Below are 22,019 nucleotides of genomic sequence, written 5' to 3'. Positions count from 1 at the left end.
GGCAAGCATTCTATGTTATACCTCTCGGCCAGTCACTCATGGACTCTTCCTGTCTTCTGACTCACAGTTTAAAGTTGGACAGAAAGGTTACATGTGCAGAACTCTCCCATTTCACTTGGATAATCTCTTTAAGGTGACTGAGAGCTTGCACAAAATTCTACCAAACTTACAAAATCAAGCTTCATCTAAAATGGTTGATCCACTTTCTCTTTTACACCCATACTCCTTTTACAATTTAGAAGAATGATTTTTGTAAAGGGAAGTCTTTTGTCTGATAGTTTGAGACAAAATATTCAAACTCTGAAGGCAATCTCCTGACTTTTCTTGCATTAATTAGCCATCTCATTAAAGGAATTACACTGTCCTCCAAGACATGACTTAGCTAGTAGACTGAGTGGTTTGTTGGGTTTTTTTGCTTTAAAAATTTTGCTTACATAGAATTTCATTTTTTTCCAACTAGGTTTGAGGAAAGTTTATTAATGGTATTTTTTCTTTAATTTAGATTTACCACTCTCAGTTATTCTTTTCTGTTAATTATTTAATAAACATACTAACATGACTAGTAGATGGTAGTCATTACTTGTTGCTTCTCATGACTGTTGTCCACAGTAACAGAGCTAATGAAGTAGTGCTTACTTGTGCTTAATTTAATGTTGTGGTGATATGACACAGAGGTGTCTTTTTATTTTCTAGTCAGATAAATTGCACTGAAATATAATGATTACATGAATTACTTCCAAAGGAGAACCTTCTTCAAGTTGACATTCCTTATCCTTTTGTAACTTTAAAAAGCTACTCCCGATGATTTTTTTTTTTTATGTAAAAGGACTTTTTTTGTCTGTTCTGTGATTTGGACATAATGTATTGGGTAAATATTACTTCTGTCCTGAGAAATATATCCATACTGGAAGGGAAACAATTTTCCCTTCTATTTCAGTATATAATTATACATTTTGTATATACACATGCTTCTGATAATGGGTTTTAACCAATATTTTATTGATTTGCTGTTGTTACATACAGAGTAATAGCTTTCAGTTCCTTGGAATTTCCTAATTTTAACATACTTAATGTCATCTTTACAAATGGCACAAGTAAATAATGAATATTTTTAACACTGGGAGCTGTTCAAGATGTTTGAGTGCATTAGTACTAGCTCTTAGAATGATTTTTAACTGAGTAGTTTCTTTTATTACAGGTCATAGTGCAGAGAATGCAATCTCCGAAGTTGATTTATGATCAAAATTTTACTTTTACATTCTTAACATTTTCAGCACATTAACTGTAGCATGTTTGCAAATAATAAAGTGATTATCAACTATGCTGCTTTCTTTTATCACCTAGTAGCATGTTTATCTAGAGGTACTGTGTGCTGAACACAGGAATATGTTACTTTAGTAAAAATATACTTAAAATTTGGGAGGTGCAGTTCAGTGCTCCTATATCCTATAGGGCACATAGAGTTAATATAATAGTTCTGTATGCAGAGCAATCTGTTTACAATAGCTTTAGGCCTTGGCATTAAAAGCAGAAAAACAAAACAAAACCCAAAAAACCCCAAACCAAGGAAAAAACCCAAACCCAAAAAAACCCCAAAACAAGAAGAAAACCTCTCAAACCTTAATAGAGTTGCGACATTGTTTTCAAAACACTGTTTAAGTTCCCTCTCTGCCTAACTGCAGTTTAACCCTGTCTGACTTACAAATAAATCTTTTATTTTTCCTTTACATATCCTTTTGATGTTTGTCATCCATCAATGTTAGCAAGAACAGTAAAAGCATTGATCTATTGCTACACTTGGCAAGTTAAATAACACTTTATGTAAGAAGTATTGATTTATAAAATCCAGTACATGTAATTAACATTAGAACTGTCAAAAGTTGAAAACAGTATTAACTTGCTGCTTATTTATAACCCAAAGAAAATTAAATAAAATATCCAGATTAATAAACTAACTCCTTTTTTTGCCTTCAGATATGTCAAGCTGAGTTATGTTTGCAAGAACAGTGATACGTTTCTTCCAACTTCTGACAAGAAGAAATTATGTGTTTCGTCAGTATTGTTGAAAATAATTCTATGGTCTCCAGATACGTGTATTATCCCTGAGGTGGTGAAAGAATTCCACTTGGATAGTTCTGAAAGGGTTTAGTGTAAAAGACGCAGAAATAAGTGATGATAATAGGGAAAATTAAGGTAGCCAATTTATGTCAGGTTTTCAAAGAGCCTTTGATCTGGCCTTTAATTAGTGCTTGCTCTTCTGCATGAAAGTATGCAAAGGTGTATCTCCCTGTTTGCATGCAGAGCGTATCATCCAGTTGTCTACACAAATTACGCAGTGAGATGCTTTGAGAACTCTGCAAGGATCGCTTTGTGCTTTCTTACTGACTCAAGAACTAACCAGGTGCCTGTTCCAGAATTTGTTTGAGATGATGGGAATATTTCAGTTGAGTTCTGTGAACTTTAAACTCTGGTTTTGTTGCGGTTTTGTCCTAATTCAGCATCAGATAAGGATATCAACAATCCTGTCTCTGTTCGGTATAGCATATGATCGTGTGCCTACTGCCCTTGGATTCAGTAGCACCATTGAGATAATTTGAATTGACTTTGTTGAGGCAAGCCTTACCCAGTTTATAAACCTATTTCCATTTTTGAAGTTTAAAGGGCAAAAAAAAAAAAAAAAAAGAAAATTACAAGTTACATGTAAACGAAATAACAATAGCAGTAAGGAGTGGGCGTTGTTTTTTAACAAAGGTTTCTGCATGAATCATTTCCCCTTCGGGTCCCCTTCATCAAAAGACATGTCTGTTTATATCTTTTGTGGATATTCATAGCTGCTTTGCTATTTAGAAATAATTCTCTCCTTGAAATAATAAATAGGTGGCCTTACATGGCTTTCAAGTCTGGCGGTGCCTTTGCTGTGCCATTGTTTCCCCCTGCTGTACTTGTGTTTCAGTTCTAGTACACTTGTCAGCTGTCTACTTTTTTGATTTAATTTATCTTCTACAAAATAACCAACTGAGAATGCCTCTTATACCAAGGACAAACTTGTGGGAAGCACGTTTATGTTTTTATCTTTTCCTGTTCTGTTAAATGTTCTGTAGGGTTTTATCCTGCCTTCATCCTGGTGTCAGTTGGAGTATTTAGTGGATATACATATTGATGGATAGGTATCAGTGTGACCAGACTGGCCCTACAGTGGTTGGAGATTGTAGATTATGTAGTAGCAGCAGTAGCTTCCTTTGCAGTTAAGCTAATGAAGGAAATCCTGCTATATTTGGATGCTCTTTCTGTAAGGCAGTTTTGCCTTCCACCTGCTGTGTGCCAAGATTTAAACAGTAACAACTTATTTCCTTGAGAGCTCTGCAAGTCTCTGTAAACATCACTAGATATGAACAGAATATAAAAAGCATGGAGGTTATGCTTTGATACCAAATTCAGCCCAGAGAGGTTGTAGGTTTCTTTGGAAGTTTTGGGTTGGTTTGATAGTTAATGGGTTCTCTTTTATTTGCCTGCTTTGTATGCTATCATGCCTTTTTCTCTCAGTATTTGTAACTTTTTAAAGATATCCTCAAGAATATTTCCAAAAATAATTCTGCAGCCTTTTTTGAGGATAAACTACACTAAGCATAACTTAAGAACATCATCTGTATCTTCTTGATTTTTAATCTTACAGTAGATGTTCCATGAATTCATGAAACTATGAATTGTGATTGCCTTCTGATAAAACAAACCAATTCTTTTTTTTGCCCTGACTCAACTGAAGTATTACAGAGGTCAGAAAGTGAAACTAAAACATGAGGTGTGGAAATTAAATGGGAAAAGGAAACCTTAGTGGGACTTTAGGTTAATGCATCAGGAGCTGCTTGAGGCTCAGTTAAAATGGTATCAGCTCATTTTTTTTTCCTCCTTCACTGGTCTGCTAAAGAAATCAATTTTAAGAAAAGAATGTTACAATTGCATGTGCGAAAATCTTTCTCAGTGTATTTGGGGATAACCAAGAGAGTTTTAGGTTGTATTTTAAATGGAGTGATGTTACCAACCACTGTCTTGTCTTCTGTCAGAATCCAGGTTCTGTAAAAACTCTTTTGTGCTTCTGCGGGCCTTCCTCCTTTCAGTTCAGTTTTGAGTGTTTCTAACAAAACTCAAGAAATCTTTAGTCAAAAGGGAATTTTTCTTCACGAAGGGATCCTGTAGTGACTGAAAGGATAGTCTTTAAATAGATGACAGTGTTAGGGAGTAGATTTTATGAATGCAAAGAGTAGGTTATGTTTATGGACTTTTAAGCAACTGGTGATAGCAAGATATTTTTTTTTTATCATAAAACAAAACAAAACAAAAAAAAACAAAACAAAAAAAATGGCTCTAGGTTTTTTTTCTGTTGTCTTCTCTCAGCATAACATGCTGTCCTGGTTTTGGCTGGGATGAAGTTAATTTTCTTTCTAGTAGCCGGTATAGTGCTGTGCTTTGGATTTAGAATGAGAATAACGCTGACAACACCCTGATATTTTCAGTTGTCTCCAGGTAGTTGTAGTGTCCACACTAAGTCAAGGACCTTTCAGCTCCCCACGCCCTGCCAGGGCCACAAGGAGCTGGGAGAGCACGGCCAGGACAGCTGACCCAGGCTGGCCAAAGGGATGTTCCTTGCCAGAGAACATCATGCTCCGGATAGAACTGGGGAAGTGAGCCGGGAGGCAGGATCGCTGCTCCGAAGCAGACTGGGCATTGGGTTGGTTTTTTTTTTTTTTTTTGAGGGGGAGAGGTGAGCGAGCAGCTGCATGGTGCTCAGTTATCTGTTGGAGTTAAACCACAACACATGCAAATCTGTTTTTGTAGTTCATCTAAGGCTGTTTGTAGGGAAAAATGGAAGAAGGGTAAGAGGTATAACAGGAAATGTTTGTGCCTTAAAACAAGGTAGAAAGGTTGGATGTATTAAAATTGGCTTTCCTATAGCAAGTAGTTTTGTGGTGTGTATCTTAGAACTGTAGAAGTTTCTAAGGGAATGAATTGTGATGTTTGTTCTTTTAAACAATACTAGGTATTACTCAAGATTTGGGAAAAACATTTGATCTGTTTACATCAAGAAATGAGGAGCTTAGAAGCAAAATGGAATCTTCAGTGCCATTTAGGTAATTCTAAAATAGAGACCTGATGCTTCAATTAAAAAAAAAAAGTAATTAAACCTACTTAACTATCAGTGTGAACCCTCATTCTTGCCACTTGGGACTCCTGTTGAATTGTTGAAAGCTGATCATAACTATACATTACAGACTGTTTAGTTTTCCTCTTGGGATAGCATGCAACAGGTATGCAATCTTAAGTTCCATATTTTTTCCATCCAAATCAAATATATGATTGGCAATTACCCAATAACTAACTTGCCAATTAGTTACTTGACCTATTCAAGGCGAAAAAAGTTACCCATTGAAATCTTGTCTCCCAGTGACTGTGCATTTAAAAGAAATAAATGTCACTTATTCTAGAAATATGTAGGTTTCCTCACAGAACTTGCTGAGTCCTAAAACAATTTAATTCCATCCCCAATTAAACCTTTAAAAGCACTATCCATCAACCTCAGCTTATACTGTATTTGCATTTAGAGATTATAGTAGAGGCATCCAACAAGCCGGTTATCTTTTTTTATCTATAGGAGGGCAAAAATGGGTAGTGTGGGCTCATTTACTTATGAAATCGAGGAAGAAAGACTAATTTAAATGCAGTTGCTTCAGTATTATTCCAATATAAAATCAGATATCGTCTTTGATAAAAGTTCAGGAAATCCACTTTAAGGGAATGCTTTATACCATTGTGTGAAAATTCTTAACTACGGCAGTATATTTGAAGAACAACCTGATATTTTAATGAAATATTCACCATGATGCATCAGTCCTTTCAAAACTAGGCTTAGAATGAGGTGGTAAAATGCAATTTAAATTTAATTGTTGTACTTGGTGATTTATGTCACACTTCCAACCAAGAAAATTTGAATCTCAAATATCCAATATTTTAGGTAGAATAGCCTTCCTGCAAATCAATACAGTTAAAGTGACTGAATGGTCTAATGTATGTTTGACACTGTTGACAGTTTATTAATAGATCATATACTAACTTTCACAGCATCTCACCAATGCATCTGAGAAGGTTTGAATTTAAAAGAAGATTGATTCAAATATATCTGAGTTCAATCTAACTTCCTGGTACATTTCCCAAGATTTACTATGCAATAATTCCGAATTCTTATGCCATATAAGCTATTGAAGTTCATTTCCACAAGAGAATACAACTTGCATCTGGACCTAGCACATGTATATGTGCGTATCGGGAACTAAGATAATAAGATTAAAAGATCTTTTTGAAAAGGAAAAAGAGAAAAATATTTTCCATATCCAAGTTGGGAATAAGATGACAGTGGTCCTGATTCCCAGAAGGTTGCAGTAATCAGCTGTCAATCAGCACAGAGCAGCTCGTACTCAACTCTATGTGCTCTGAAGCATCAGCTTGTGAACATCACAGCTGAACTTTAATCTGCTCTTGATGGGATTCTGCTGTCCATAATTGTACCTACTTTCTTTGGATTACTGAAAAGACTCTTCCTGTCTTTAGTTTGGGCTTCCTGACTCTAGCTTCCTTTTTAATTTAACTATACTTTTGTACTCTGCATTCAGTCCCCTAGACAGATCTTTTCAAATATTCTTTTTATGGCAGTTATCATTAACCTACCTGAAGGTGGCTCACATCCCTTTTCCTGTGTGCTGGTTTTAGCTGGGATAGAGTTCATTCTCCCCATAATAGCTACTATGAAGAAAACTAACTCTATCCCAGCTAAAACCAGCACATTCTACTAAAACCAGCAGAACCAGGACACCTGGCAAACAATGAGAGCAAGAGCATTTTGATATTGTTGCTGGACTTGTTCTCCTGGACTTACCATTCAGCCTCTATATGTAATTTATTTATCTAGTCTCATTTTCCTGGAAAATTCTTCAGAGAGATTATTTTATTTTTCTGTCAGTTGATTGTAGCTTTAGACATGCATACGAAGAACGGGTGATGTGCATCATGCTTTGACTAGGGACTAATAAGCTAAAATCAATACAGATGTGTTTTTTAAAAAATGAATTGTATTTTTGTTTGGATTTATTGAAAAATGTATCTCAGTCAAAAATTTATTATCAGTATCCTATCTGTTGGGTGGACTGAGCAATGGAGAGACAGCTGCTCAAATGGTATTTGTTAGTGATTGAGCTGTATTTGCTCTGACTTGCTGATTTATGAGCAGGTTAATCTACTTTTCATATTCAATATTGGCTAATCTGAAAATGACTTAAAAGTAGAGATATCTAACAAAGACAAATAGCAGTGACACTGAGGATCTCTTAACCTGTTCTTTGCACCCACTACAGTATTATTTTTCTGAGAGTGTTCAGGACTACATTTACTGATTTTTCTCAAGATGTGAGTGTGTGATTTTTAGCTGTAACTGTTGTTATCTGACATTTCTGGAGAAAAAAATACTGAGATTTAAACAGGGTAGTTGCAGTGCTTTTCACTGATGAAGGTGATGTGGTACTTCTCTGATGGTAACTTTCCTTTTCTCAGCAGGATAGAGGTGTTCAGATCAAATTGCATCTTTAATTAAAATATAAGAATTCCTGAGGGATATGACTTCAGGACTGCTTTCAAGATCTTGTAGCACCTTGTAGTAATTGAACGTTTTATTTAATCTGACTTTGGTTTATGTGTTTTACAAATGCAAGGTGTTAGAGGGGTAAGAATCATTAGGCAAACTTTGCTGATGTCTTTATTAGAGGGTATGTTTGAGGTCCCTGAGATGGTACTCTCCTCAGTTTCTGAAGTGAGGTTGACTCACGCTATCCTTATGAGATTAGGTTCCCTTGGTTAACTAATGAGTAGCATCTCTTTGAATTTTTGTTTTCATTCCATTCAATACAAAGCTGTTCAGTCAGACTGCCTTTTCCTCTTGCAGACTGCATTTGTAAGTTCATTCCTGAACACAATTTTCAGGGAGAGTAGAGTATATGCGAACTCTTGGTTTTTCTGTGATACATCTTGTCTACTAGGGCTGGGGAGAACTACAGAGTAGATGACAGTTGCATACAGCACCATTTTTATATTTAAATGTCAGTATTAATCCAAACAAAAGTATGACCATTGTTGAATTAGTTCCTGAAACTACATTTTGAGATAAAATCCATCTAAGCTTTGCATATACCAAGGAAAGAAAATAGATGGGCTAACCTGGCAGTATAATGGAACTCTTGCAGTTTAGTGATGTACAAAAGGAAGGCAGACAGGTTTTAGAGCAAATTTCCAGATAACTTTGGCATATTCAATTCTATTTTTTCTTGATATTTACATAAAAATAAATCTGTGCTATCCTTTTAAGGATACTAATCAGGATGTTAGTGAGTTTGGTAAGCAGACTTAATGAAAATTTGTAGAAGCGAGATATATATATACACACACATATATATGCGCCAAGAGATTGGTACCTTATCCTTTCACTCATCTTTGCAACTCAGACAACTTTTTCTTATTTTTATTTTTAAATAAGTGTGGCTGAAGAGCCAGACAGGCTGGAAGTATTAACACATTTGGCATTTAAAAGAAAGCAACAGTGTATAGCATTAATGTTTGCTTTTTTTGTTTTTTGTAGGCTGAAAACTATTTTAGCAAAGAATATTAATTCTAGTATTTTGTTATTCCTGTTTCTTTTTAGTAGCTTTTTGCTCTGTCCTTCAAGAGAATAAAAACTGAGATGTTTCCATGGCTTCTAAACCCTTGATTTGCCAAGGTTAGCCTTACAGCGACCCTTTCTTGTATTTAATTAATAAAGTGCAAGTATCTCATACGTATTAAATGACCCCCTTGCATCTTCCATCCCTGAGCCAGCCAGTTCCTCCTTTCCTGCAGTCTTCTTTTTGAGATGGCTTTCATTTTTGCTGCCAATTTTCCTGTTTCCCTATGACAACACTACTTGTCCTTGTAGATTTGGTTTAAAAAAATCCAGTTTCCATTACAGCTTAAAGATGTAAAGCTTAGGGTGCAGCACCATTTTGCTCGTGTCTCTGAGGTGTGCCGCAGAAATGCCAAAATCATCAAAGCTTTACTGCTACCTATCTTCATGGAATCCTTGCTCAGTATTTTACTTTCATTTCTGCTTTCAGTGAATATTTAGTGAGCTCTGATTATGTAATTGAATTTGATAAACTGATGGTATGTGATTGATGAGAAAGTCAGGAATAAAAGATTAGAAGATAAAATTACTTCAAGGGTTTAAGTAAATCTTTGAGACCTGGGGTAATCTATAAAGCATGCTATATTCTTTACAAAAATATTCCCAGAGGTCTATTACATTTTAGCTTCTACCAGAATTGGATTGAATTTTGAGAATCATTTTCATGTAGTACCAGCTTGATTGTGATATTTTAAATGGGAGATAGCTCTGAGCATCACTGGGTTTGGAATACTTGAGTAGGAAACATAGGGCTGAATGACAGACTTGTGGGCAGCACTCTTTGTCTTTCAAATAAATCATTTGTTCTTGGAAAGGCACAACTTAGAAGGAGTAAGTGGATAATTCAGAGTGAAATAATGAAGGAGGCTATGCTACTTGAGTCTCTAAACCACTGAAAAACAGGATCAACAAATTACTTGGGTAGAGGTTTGTAGTGCAGGTACCATTTTCATTGTAATCTCCCTGAATGACTCGACTTTCTTTAGGAACGAATAGTTCAACAAGCTCATTTCTTGAGCCCTATATACCAGCAGGTAAATATCACTGTTTTCAGGGGACTCAGCTCTAATTGTTTCAATTTACCAATTGGACTCTGTACTGTAGGACTCTCAGAGACTCCAGTTACAACGCCTTCCCTAAATACCAGCACAGCTCCCTGCCATGGCCTTTTCAGCTCCAGAGGGAGCCTCACACCTTTAATCTTGCAAGGGTAGGATGTCTGTCTCATAACTCCTTTGGGAGACTCCCCATAATATACAAGAAGCTTCTGAAAGGATTTAACATTTCCTCACTTGGTTAGAAATATCCTTGTAAAAAATTGCTTTTTTGCTCTGGGTAAAATAACTGTATCATTGTCTAACTCTGACTTAGATTTTTCTCTGTGAAGTTTAAAAATATTGGTTGATTTCACTAGTTAGGAGAAAATGGGAATTGAGATAGGAGTTCTTCACAATATTTACAGTTATTGAAACAAACAAAAAAGAAGCTTTGCAGAATAAATCTCAGTCATGTAATAGAGTGAAGTGCAGAAAGCATCTTTGGTTTGCTGGGACTGTGTGCCAGTTTGGAACTGTTCCTGTTTTCTCATATGTTGAATTTTCATAGCTTCCTGTGTATCCAATTTAAAGAAAATATTACTGATCTGCACTAGCTATTAATCAATATGTTTGAAAAACAAATTTTTTAAAATGCTACAAATCAGAAATATGCCTTATCTCAAAATACATTTTTTATTCAGTTTGTTAGGCCAGATTTTGTGTAATAGTTTATAAGTATTGTTTTAAGATGATATGCTTTTTTCTGCAGAAATCATTGTATCTTTCTGAAGTTAAATTCTAAAAATGAGGGAGATAATTTGTCAATACAAATCATCCAATGTGTATGCAGCTGATGTTTAACTTCACAGGCAATTGTAGCAAACGGTTTGGCAACCGTCAGCCTGTGACTCCTTGACCACACTCCCCTGAAGCACAGCTGCTACCCTGGGACTGTACCATTAGACTGATAATGAGTCTGTGTTGCCGTGTGCTCTGCTAAGTAATACAAATTCTGTCTGCTAAGTCTTACAAGTTCCCTGATAAAGGCAAAGCAAAAGATAAGGGCTTAGAGAGGTTGACATCACCAGGTCCAGCTGCGTACCCGCTGCCGTCCCAATGTGTGGTGGAACATGAGGACACCTTGAAAGCTGCTGACATCCCTTGCCTTGAGCTCCTTCTTCACCAGTGTGGGTGCTTGCTGTCTTGTGGCTACCAGCCAGTAAAGACTATAATGTGACCTGTGGATTCAGAAATTTCAGACAGCCTTGAATTAGTATATAAGGCCACTTCCTCATAAGCTGCAAAAGATAGCTTAAACTCTTTAAATAGCAAGTATACAAACACCTGAGCTTAATCTAAAATAAGTTTTAAAAGAAGGATTAGCAATTTAACTGAACAGTTAGTTGCACTGGGACAACATTTGTGTATCTCTTTTTTTTGGTTTTATTTTCTATAGAAAATAAAACATACACACATGCTGCATTCCTAAAATGCAGAGTGCAGTAACTTCTACCTATTAAATATTATTCCATGTTTTGTATTAAATCTCTGCTTTTGAATGTAACTTGTGTACTTTATATATATATATATACACACACACAAGCATGTTAATTTAGATTATAGAAGGTATTTGTAAACTTCTAAGATGGTCTGTAGTTCCTACATAGTTACAAGCAGAAATTTGATGCTTAAAGTGTGAAAACCTTCATCTTCCAGGGTTGATGAGGGGCGGGTCTCCAACTGGTGTAGACTTGTAATAAATCTGTATTTGAGTGGAGCTTTGGCAATTTACCAGTCAAGAATTTTGCTGCTTGGAGTATTTTGAGCATTTGTGATCCACAGGAGAACAAGAGTTTGAGACTCCATGTGACCCTTGAACATTACTGAAGTACCCTAATTCAAAATCTGTTAGTGGTTTCAGGTAATATAATTTAATGCATTTTGGTTGGCAAGAACGTTGAAAAACACATTAATCTTGCGATTTTGTGAGGTGTTTTTTTCTAAACTCTTTTTTTCTATCAAAATTCTTCATTTACTCTGAGACTTCTCCTGCTGTGATAATCATTTCTATCCAAGATTACTCTTCTGGTTTCTATTCAAGACATAAAAAAAAGCTTTGAGTGGATTTAATCCTCACAGAGGAGGGGGATGGAGTTGGGGAAAAAGCCAAATAGGGCTGTTCACTGCCTGCCACAGTAGACAGTGCTGAAATTCTCATATGTATAAACAGTAAACCTGGACAAAAGCTTGTCTGAGCGGGCACTTCACTTCTAAGTACTAAGGACTATGGTTATCAAGATCTTGTGAATTCCGTCTCTAAAGATAAAGCTTAGTTATGTATATAACAGTGTAAGCCTTAACTACTGAATCATGTTGTCTCTTGTTTTATATTGGCCGTTTTGAGAAGAGATGAGCTGGATATTGGTGGTTTATGCTATACTCACTTAAATAACTTACAAAACCGTTTTCTCTCTGTATTTCAGATGATGTTGCACCATACTTCAAGACTGAACCAGGCTTGCCCCAGATACACTTGGAAGGAAATCGACTTGTACTTACGTGCCTTGCCGAAGGCAGCTGGCCCTTGGAATTTAAGTGGTTACGCAATGACAGTGAAATAACTGCCTACTCCAGTGAATATAAGTAAATAAAAGCTATATAATAGTCTTCTTTCAGGTTCTTTTGCAATTACACTTAAAACAAATGCTGCCCACCAAAATCCCTCAATATGTCAAAACATCTTTGTATATACTGATACATTGGCAATGCTTTTTATCATGAAAGACGACAGGTTTTTTGTAAACAAGTAAGATCTCTATGAAGGAATCTCCTTTGCTAAAAATTACGTTTCACACTCCAAAACAAGGGTTCTAACACAGAATTGCTAAGTACCAAAAATGCTCTTTTGCTTTCATATATTTGTAATAAAGAGCGGGCATATTCCATAGCTAAATGTTACCTATGAAATGCTACTTATCCTTGAAGAAAGCTAAGCTCAATGGGACTGTTCTTTTCAATAACTTCTAGAAAAATGGTCTGTCTTAAATTGCACATGAAACTTCTGGTTTCACTTCTGAGAATGTGAAAATTAATCTTATAGTTTAAGAAACTGTTCTTCTGAGATTACGCACACTGCTCCCAGGACCTCGCTGACTCCCTCCCCATTCTCCATAAGCAGGAGAAAAACCGTGCTGTGGCTTATCAGAGCTACATTTTTGCTGATAGACAGCAGATGGCTGGCCAAATATCAGAGTGTAAACCAGCCAAGTTTTGTCTGCTTTTCTTTAACGGGAGCATTAACTGGGTCTCTGCTATGCAATTGGCAACTTGTATAACCTTATAGAAATTTAATATTTATGCAATTTATTTGTTGCTTTCAAATTTTGTTGAAATTACTTGGTGAATTCAGAAGTTAGAAGGGGTGCGTATGTGACAGATGGAGCACTTGTATAACTCTTGTGTCTTTAGTAAACCAAGCTAAATACTGCACTTTTGTAATTACATTGCTTAAAGTAGGGAAAAGTTGTGCTCCATTACAATAGACAGAAATTACAGTATAGATTAGTATAAAAATGCAGATGATGATATAAAGTCCTATATTGTTGCATAATATAGTCCATAATTAACTTTTCTCAAAGATTTTCAAAACTGTAACCTAACATTAGTTCTATTTTCCATATTATTTACATTTACAGAACAGTATGGAGAAAAAAAAATCCTTAAATAGCATTTAAAAACTCCTATAGGTCATTTAGCACATATTTAGCAACTACGTTCCAACCAAACATATAGTTCTATATGAACTTTCCTAGAAATTAAAGACTTGTGATTTAGTTGAGACCATTTAGTCCTGAGTAATTGCATCTATTAATGGTTGCTGTTTTCGAGCCTTGAGATATGCTGATACCTCAAAATGAGCCATACACACATAATGGAGTGTCATTCAACTTATAGAAGAGATTTGTGAATACTTTCTAGAAAATAAAAAAATCTCTAATAGCACAATTAATCACAGAAGGTTTGAGCTTCACGGTGTAAATGCTACTTGTTTTGATCAACAACAGCAGAGTCTGTTGTAGTTCCTTGGTAGAAGGAGCTGACAACAGCTCTTAACTGTGTGAGATGCTGTGAAAGTAAGACAAAGAAATGGTGTGGGAGGACAAAACACAAGAACGTGGAATGAACAAAAAGCAAAGGTTAGAACTCAAGCTTTGTAGATGTACTAGTCACCAAGAGACTTACATTTCATTATAGAAGGAGAAACCTGAATAAGAATGTGTGACATTTTGAAACTCAGATTAGAATGCCATGGTATTTCTTAAATAAGTGCACGTCCTAATGCAAAACTGTAATTTTACTGGGTATTGCAGGGTAGGTTAGAATCAGTGTATTGGAACACCTTTTCCAAGCTGTATGTATACATGTTTGTATACAGAACCTTATTTCTTATCATTACACTTAGTCTAGTGAACATCAGATCATGATACAAGTTATATTTATAAATTTTGCATTTTTTATGTTGTTCTTGTTTCTATTTCTAATTAAAACATCTGCTGTGGAGGTGATTGAGAGGATAGGAAGCTACTGGTTCATAACAATAAAATAACATTGATAGAAAATACCGATTTAGAAGTTGCAGCACTACTACTACTATACCACAGTCAGAGATAAGCTAATTAGGATTTCGATTCTATAGAAATGCAAAGCTTTAAGCTTCCAAAAAGGATTATATGGCATAGGTGCATTAGGATGAATGAAAGCAAGGAAAAGATATGCTTAGACATAAAAATTCTAGTTGCAAAATTTAAGCTTTGACCCCATAATAGTTTGCTCTGCAGTTCTCTTGGGTAAATACTCTGTTTAAATGCATGAATCTTTCCTGTGTAAGTGACTTCTGCTGCAATTTGAATCATCAATCAAAGATTTTTGGTAATTGATATTACTTAGTGTGTCTCAGTTAAAGTAATGTCTATATTGTAATAGTTTGAAAATATTCAAAGCTTATTATAACACACTAAGTGAGTAAAGAACTAATTGGCGTCTTTGCATTTTGACATTGGTGACCCTGAATGAACAGCTTTTCTTTGTATAACGAAGCTGATTATGTGCACAGCCTGGCTTTTATAGTGACTGTGCATACACTAGTTTGTATTAAGAATTTATAAAACAACTTTATAAATTCTTTCTGATCTGAAACACACGTAATGAAAACAAATCAATATTGCTGACTGTGGTAGCAGTTTTGGTTATTTCTTTAAGTTAAGAATCTTTAAAGTTCAGGCAGTGTTTTTTTTCATTTTTCTTCCACCGTTCCCCCCCTGTCCCCCCCCCCCCCCCCCCCCCCCCCCCCCCCGCCTTGTTTTCTTTTGAATTAAGTTCTGGACCAGATGTGTCTTCCATATTTGCTTTTGTGGGCTAAAGACATTAATTTCTTTGAATTCAAGAAACTAAGATTATCCCTAAGCAGTAGTACACTTTCCTCCCAAACTACTTAAAAGTATCTTGATTATTATATTTGTGTATATAATATTGGACACAGTTTAATTTTTTCTGTATAAAAATAGTTAGATCAGTTAATGCATAAGTCCTTTGTTAAAAAGTTTGAATAGATAATAAGTGATATGACTATCTAATAAAATATGTTTGATTTTAATTCGGTCTTCACAATTATGGCTATTAGATACCTATAGCCTATAGGTTCACTTTTAACTCTGAGGCATTTAAAATTAAAATGAGGATGTAAATTTGAAATTAGGAGTGAAACATTGGAAAGCTTTAAGGAAGTGTGTTTGATACTACTTCATCCTTAAGCTCTAACTCATTGCAATCCTGGTGATGGAGCATGGTGTGCTCTAGAAGACTTCCCTTGAAGCTCTCTTTTACGCTTGTCACTTTGCGTCTCTCTATGGAAACTTTCTAAACAGCCGGTTTGTGGTTGGCTGTACCATTCATTCGCAGAAGGCAGGGCCTGGGAGAATGCAGAACCACCCACTGTAGGAGAAGATCAGGTTTAAGAATATCTAAGGAACCTGAAGGTGTACAAGTCCATGTGACCTGATGAGTTCCATCCATGGGTCTTGAGGGAACTGGTGGATGAAGTGGCCAGGCCACTCTCCATCATATTTGAGAAGTCCTGGCAGTCTGGCGAAGTTCCCGCCAACTGGAAGAAGGGGAACATAATCCCCATTTTTAAGAAGGGTAAAAAGGAAGGCCCAGGGAACTATAGGCTGGTCAGTCTCACCTCCGTGCCTGGCAAGATTATGGAGCAGACCCTCCTGGAGACTATCCTCAGGCACATGGAAGATAAGGATGTGATTGGTGACGGCCAACACGGCTTCACTAAGGGCAAATTGTGCCTGACAAACTTGGTGGCCTTCTATGATGGGGTGACAGCGTTGGTGGATAAGGGAAGGGCAGCTGATGTCATCTACCTGGACTCATGCAAGGCATTTGACACTGTCCTGCACAACATCCTTGTCTCTAAATTGGAGAGACATGGATTCGATGGATGGACTACTCGGTGGATAAGGAATTGGCTGGATGGTCGCACTCAAAGTGTTGTGATCAACGGCTCAATGTCCAAGTGGAGAACGGTGACGAGTGGCGTCCGTCAGGGGTCGGTACTGGGACCGGCACTGTTCAACATCTTTGTCAGCGACATGGACAGTGGGATTGAGTGCACCCTCAGCAAGTTTGCCGGTGACACCAAGCTGTGTGGTGTGGTTGACACACTGGAGGGAAGGGATGCCGTCCAGAGGGACCTTGACAGGCTGGAGAGGTGGGCCCGTGCGAACCACATGAAGTTCAACAAGGCCAAGTGCAAGGTGCTGCACATGGTTGGCGCAATCCCAAGCACAACTATAGGCTGGGCAGAGAATGGATTGAAAGCAGCCCTGAGGAGAAGGACTTGGGGGTATTCATTGATGAGAAGCTCAACATGAGCCAGCAGTGTGCGCTTGCAGCCCAGAAAGCCAACCGTGTCCTGGGCTGCATCAAAAGCAGCGTGACCAGCAGGTCGAGGGAGGTGATCCTGCCCCTCTACTCCACTCTTGTGAGACCCCACCTGGAGTACTGCGTCCAGCTCTGGGGGCCCTGGTACAGGGGAGACATTGAGCTGTTGGAGCGAGTCCAGAGGAGGCCACAAAGCTGATCAGAGGGCTGGAGCACCTCTCCTATGAGGACAGGCTGAGAGAGTTGGGATTGTTTAGTTGGGGAGAAGAGAAGGCTCTGGGGAGATCTAATTGCGGCCTTCCAGTACCTGAAGGGGCCTACAGGAAAGATGGTGAAGGACTGTTTATCAGGGAGTGTAGTGACAGGACAAGGGGTAATGGGTTCAAGCTGAAGGAGGGTTGATTTAGATGAGATGTTAGAAAGAAATTCTTTACTGTGAGAGTGGTGAGGTACTGGAACAGGTTGCCTGGAGAGGTTGTGGATGCCCCATCCCTGGAAGTGTTTAAGACCAGGTTGGATGAGGCTTTGGGCAATGTAGTCTAGTGGAGGGTGTCCATGCCTGCAGCAGGGGGGTTGGAACTAGATGATCTTTAAGGTTCCTTCCAACCCAAACCATTCTATGATTCAAACCAGAGAAACTGTCTGATCTGACTTGCTAAAGTACTTGCACAGATACCCAGAAACCTTAAGTAGCCTCCTGGCATCTGTATAATGGGAAGATCTTCTATCATGAAAGTTAGAGTGTAAAAAAAAAAAAAAAAAAAGGCAAAATTATGTCTTGTCACTGTAAAAAAATTCCATTAACCTTTGATAGAAATTCATTCAATGGAAGAAAGTCTTATTTTGAATTTAGAAAGCACTATTTGTATCCTTCTTGCATATCAGAAAATATGTAGAATGGTGAAAGCATAGCACAAAATGCAGTATTTTGACTGTTAGGTCAATAGAAAAGTATATTTAAAAAAATAATCAAACATATGAGGTGCATAAAGACTTTAAAATTGTAAACACAGAATTAGAAATTCCATTAATATCTATTTATTTCTTGCCCAGGTTTGTAATTTTCAAGTTAGACTCAAATAATGTAAAAATATATTGTATCTCTCTTTTTTTTTTTAACTTTTAATTCTTCTTTTGCTTGCGTTACCTGCACATTGTTACCCAGTAGGTCCACGGAGAAGCTAACTGCTCAGTCAGTTTGGGCTGCCTTGGAATTTCCAAGGTAGATGGGATTTTCACTGTAAACTTTTAAAAGATTTTCTTTTCTTCAGGCAACATATTAAGAATGTTTCCTCCTGAAACATTAATAAGTCAGAAAGTAAAACCGAAGTAGGACACTTCTGATCTAATTGATTTGTTTTGGCCTAGTGGCAGAAAAACCAACTCTGCATTACTGTCTTAGTACAGATGAATACCAGAGAAAAAAGCCTTTAATTTTGGCTATGTTTAATAGACAAGTAGAGGAATAAACGTTAGCCAAGTACAATACTAAATCTTTATGGGAGGAAGAAAAGCTTGTGAAGCTATAAACTATTTCGTAGAATGAACTGTAAAAATGAATTGACAATATTTATTTTGTCAGAATCTTTCAAAAAAATTTTTTTAACATTTATTGTTAATGGTAATGATGTTTTGCAACAATCATCTGCCTGGCAGAGAAGGAAATTATTCTGTAAGGAACTAGGGAAGCCTTATGTCCTATTGACTTCTCTCCTATGGCTTGTATTTTCTATATCCTATGGCATACTCATCAGGCAAGAGGCAACGTGACTAATTCAGAGTTATACACTCACTGGCCAGCAAGTATTTGTGTGCCAATTGTTTGGTTTACTGTAACTCCCAAACAGGGTGCTGTTTTGAGTCTTCCTTATTTTCCCAGTGCAATCTGTCATAATCCCTGGAGAAAACTTGGCAGTTGCTCCAAAGGAGGCCAGGAGGAACCAGTTTAGGCCCACAGGCACCGACAGCATGAGTGCCTACAACTCCTATACTTAAGAAACCTGAGTTTCCTAGGAATCACTGTAGACTGTTAAAATTTGTCCATGGTGTTGGGCTCTGTCTTAATTCACTGTATTTGGTCATCTGACCTATTTGCTATAGTGTATTTGCTTGTAATTATAATGCAGTGATTATAGTCTTAATTTATCACTTAAACTAGATTTCTTCTATCTCCTTTGTTTTTATGCTGTCTGATCCTGTTCAGATATTATGCTCTGTATGTGGGTGTGATAGCACATATGAGAAGAGATGCTTTCCTTTAGTGGAATTAAATTTTGAAGATTAAAATTCAGCAGTTTTATTTTTCCTTATCTTTTCATAAAGATTTTCATTAATCCTACCATAATATCTCCAGAAGGTGACCGGGGGAATATGTGTTTTGATTAATGTTTGTTTAATGCAGGATTATCTATATTATTCATGTGTTTTATTCACATTAAAACTGTGCCTATCAGCTCATTTTCAGGTTGAGTAATCAGATATAGTTGAATGAGGGAGGTGAGCATTAGTGGACTAAGTGACTTTTAAAGTATAGTGAAGGACAGAATAAATACAACCTACAGTGCACTGTGTCTTTTCCAGTATTCTTCTCAGCTACAATAGTCACACAGTGTAGTAAACATCTTTTTTTTCATTGGACAGCTTTGATATTTCTTGCCTACATTTGGCTTGTAGTTTCCTTGTGCCACCTCTGAGCAAAATACTAGGCATCTTTGCCTTATGAATGAGCACAGGTAAAACTAAGGAAAACATTTAAGTCTGTATTTCAAGGGAACTTATGGAGATCTAATTTGTATTTATCAAATGTATATCTTAATACTGAAAGATATTTTATGTGTTTCAAGTATTTTTTTTCTTCTATATAGTACAGACAATATTGTAGCCAAAGATCAGAGATTATAGGAGAATGCTGTTTGTAAGAAAAAATGCAATAAGCATTTCAGTCAATGTGTAAAATACTAGAGGAGAAATAAGAAATGCCACATAAAGTAGCATTGATCTGCCTTTAGGAAGAAGTGTGCTATAATTCTGCATTTTGTCTTATAGGTACATCATCCCAGCTTTGCAGAGGTCTGATGCTGGCTTTTATCAGTGTGTCGTACGAAACAGGATGGGGGCATTGCTGCAAAGAAGATCTGAAGTTCAAGTGGCATGTATGTTTGAATGGAAGTTCTTCTGTGATCCATTTGCTTACTGATTCTTTTTGTGGCTAACAAACCAACATAACAATAACATTTGCTAGACTGAAAAGTTATTAGAAATCATATAGAATAAATTTTAAAATTATTGCATCACAAGAAATTTCATGCTTACTCTAGTTATCTTCTGGGAACCGATTCAAAGCAGGGTAACATTAAGCCTTTAGAGCAAGCTTTGAGCTATTCAAAGCCATCAAACCGAGATCATTTGAAGATAGCTGTAGCATGAGAAAACTACTATACCTTTCCCTGAATACGCAGGGATTAAGAAAGGCCATGTAGCACAGAACAAATGGTCAATCAAAACAAAACAAGCCCAGAGGGCAGCAGAGGATATCTGAAAGAAAACCGTATGGTAGGAATAGCTCCATGAAGATTTCAGATTGTAATTTTTGTGATACAAAATAAGCAGTTTTTTCACAGCTAATCAAACCTTAAAAGCCTGTTCTCAACACCTTTCTGAACCAAACCCTCCAATGTTTGTACCTCTTTTGTTTGTACTATGCAGAATATTTCAGAGTTAACCTCTAATTTGATAATCTAATTTCCATTTGGAAATGTTAAATTGATTTTCTCAGGAGTTAGTGCTAGGTAACATGACCAAAGAAATGATCACATGTTCTAATTTTTTTTTTTTTTTCAGTTAATATATAGAAAATATAATCCAAATAACTTGTTTGGAAATAATAATAAAATTAGGCCTTATTCTTTTTTTGAAGTAAAAACATTAGATTATCTTTTTTTTAAAAAAAGACAGATTTGTATAACGGATGTAAGCAATCTGATACGTGGATCACATTTCTCTTCCTCAGGATTCAGTAAATTATGTTACTATAGTCAGTAATACCAGAAATTTGATGTTTGATCTCTCAGTGGTATTGTTTCAGAGATGCTGGGAGCTAATGTAAAAATCCACTGCTGCTAAAATGGAGTTTTCCTTCCCTGCCTCCTACCAACCCTTATGCCCCTGCTGTATACTCCTGCTGATCTTGTGCTCACTCCAACGTGTATCAGACCTTTGCAAGTACTTTTCTGATGATTCTTCTTCTGCTTTAGTGAGTTATATCAGGTCGCAGAGGATCTAGTGAAAGCTTGTGTGAGTGAGCAGAACTATGAGCGGGGTGGGGGACCTCCAACAAGGCGAGCAGGAGAAGGTGAGGGCCAGATGCTTCTCTTTCTGCAGCAGCAAGCCATTAGATGAGCCTAGATGCCTCTGGAGTTCCATCTATGGTTGTGGTTTCAGGGACAAAGGCTTTGTTAGCAGTACCAGGGAAACGTGCCCATTTTCTCCTCCATCCCACTAGTTGTTCCTGCTCTTGTATTGCAATGTAGCGTGCTATCCCTTTAGGCTCAGCAGGAAAACTTGTCTGTGCAGCTGTGGACTGGCAAATTTCTCCAAAATTTTTTTAAAATTTATTTTGTATAATGTGTTAAAATAGTTCTTTCCCCCCACGTTTGCCTACACAGCTGTACAGGCAGTTGTACTGGCATAGTGGAGGAGCAATTCCTGAGGAAGTACTTGTGGGAACAATAGTGAGCAGGAGGCACAGGAATACTTTACCTTGATACTGCTGCTAAAGAATTTTGTGTCCTGAAAAGACAGTTTTATTCCCCTCCGAATGAGGGAAAGATTTGCAGTGAAGTGTTTTGTTTCTCCAGGCTTTTTTTGTGTGTGTGCATTTGGTTGTTCTTGAGAAAGAAGTGTAATTGTTTACTTCAGTTTTAATTTTTCTCCCCATTTAATTTGTAGTTCTACAATGCTGAACAAGACTAAAAAAGCTATCTCTTAAGATTTCTCTGTCTGAATTAAGCAGTCTATTTATTTATTGATTTATTTTCACTGATAGAAACCTTGAGAAATAGCAGAGCAGATCTTATGACTTGGGAGACCCTTGGTATTCAACCTATAGTGACATATATGGCTTCTATAGTGAAACTTGTCAATCAGACTTGCACTTTATTCCTACAAATTAAAGTCCTCTACAAGTTTTAAATATTCTCTTTCTCCTCTACCCAGAGTAGCTACTGATACTATGTGATTGCTTTCTATATTTTAACATTTTTGCTATAAATTAATTG

At 36.8% G+C, this 22,019-nt stretch overlaps 1 protein-coding gene across 3 annotated transcripts in view; it reads left to right on the top strand.

Annotated features, from left to right (window-relative positions):
* The window catches only part of SDK1 (sidekick cell adhesion molecule 1), a 407,664-nt gene that overhangs the window by 106,516 nt on the left and 279,129 nt on the right, over positions 1–22,019 (top strand). For all 3 annotated transcript variants that reach the window (XM_075767122.1, XM_075767124.1, XM_075767121.1), the window contains 2 exons: positions 12,276–12,435; positions 19,789–19,895. In XM_075767122.1, coding sequence (XP_075623237.1) covers positions 12,276–12,435; positions 19,789–19,895 — 267 coding nt within the window. The remainder of the gene's footprint in view (positions 1–12,275; positions 12,436–19,788; positions 19,896–22,019) is intronic.

This window comes from Balearica regulorum, chromosome 15 (assembly GCF_011004875.1).
Source record: "Balearica regulorum gibbericeps isolate bBalReg1 chromosome 15, bBalReg1.pri, whole genome shotgun sequence".
Classification (NCBI taxonomy): Eukaryota; Metazoa; Chordata; class Aves; order Gruiformes; family Gruidae; genus Balearica; species Balearica regulorum.
The sequence above is the reverse complement of the archived record's forward strand: the minus strand, read 5'-3'. Positions and strand labels throughout refer to the sequence as shown.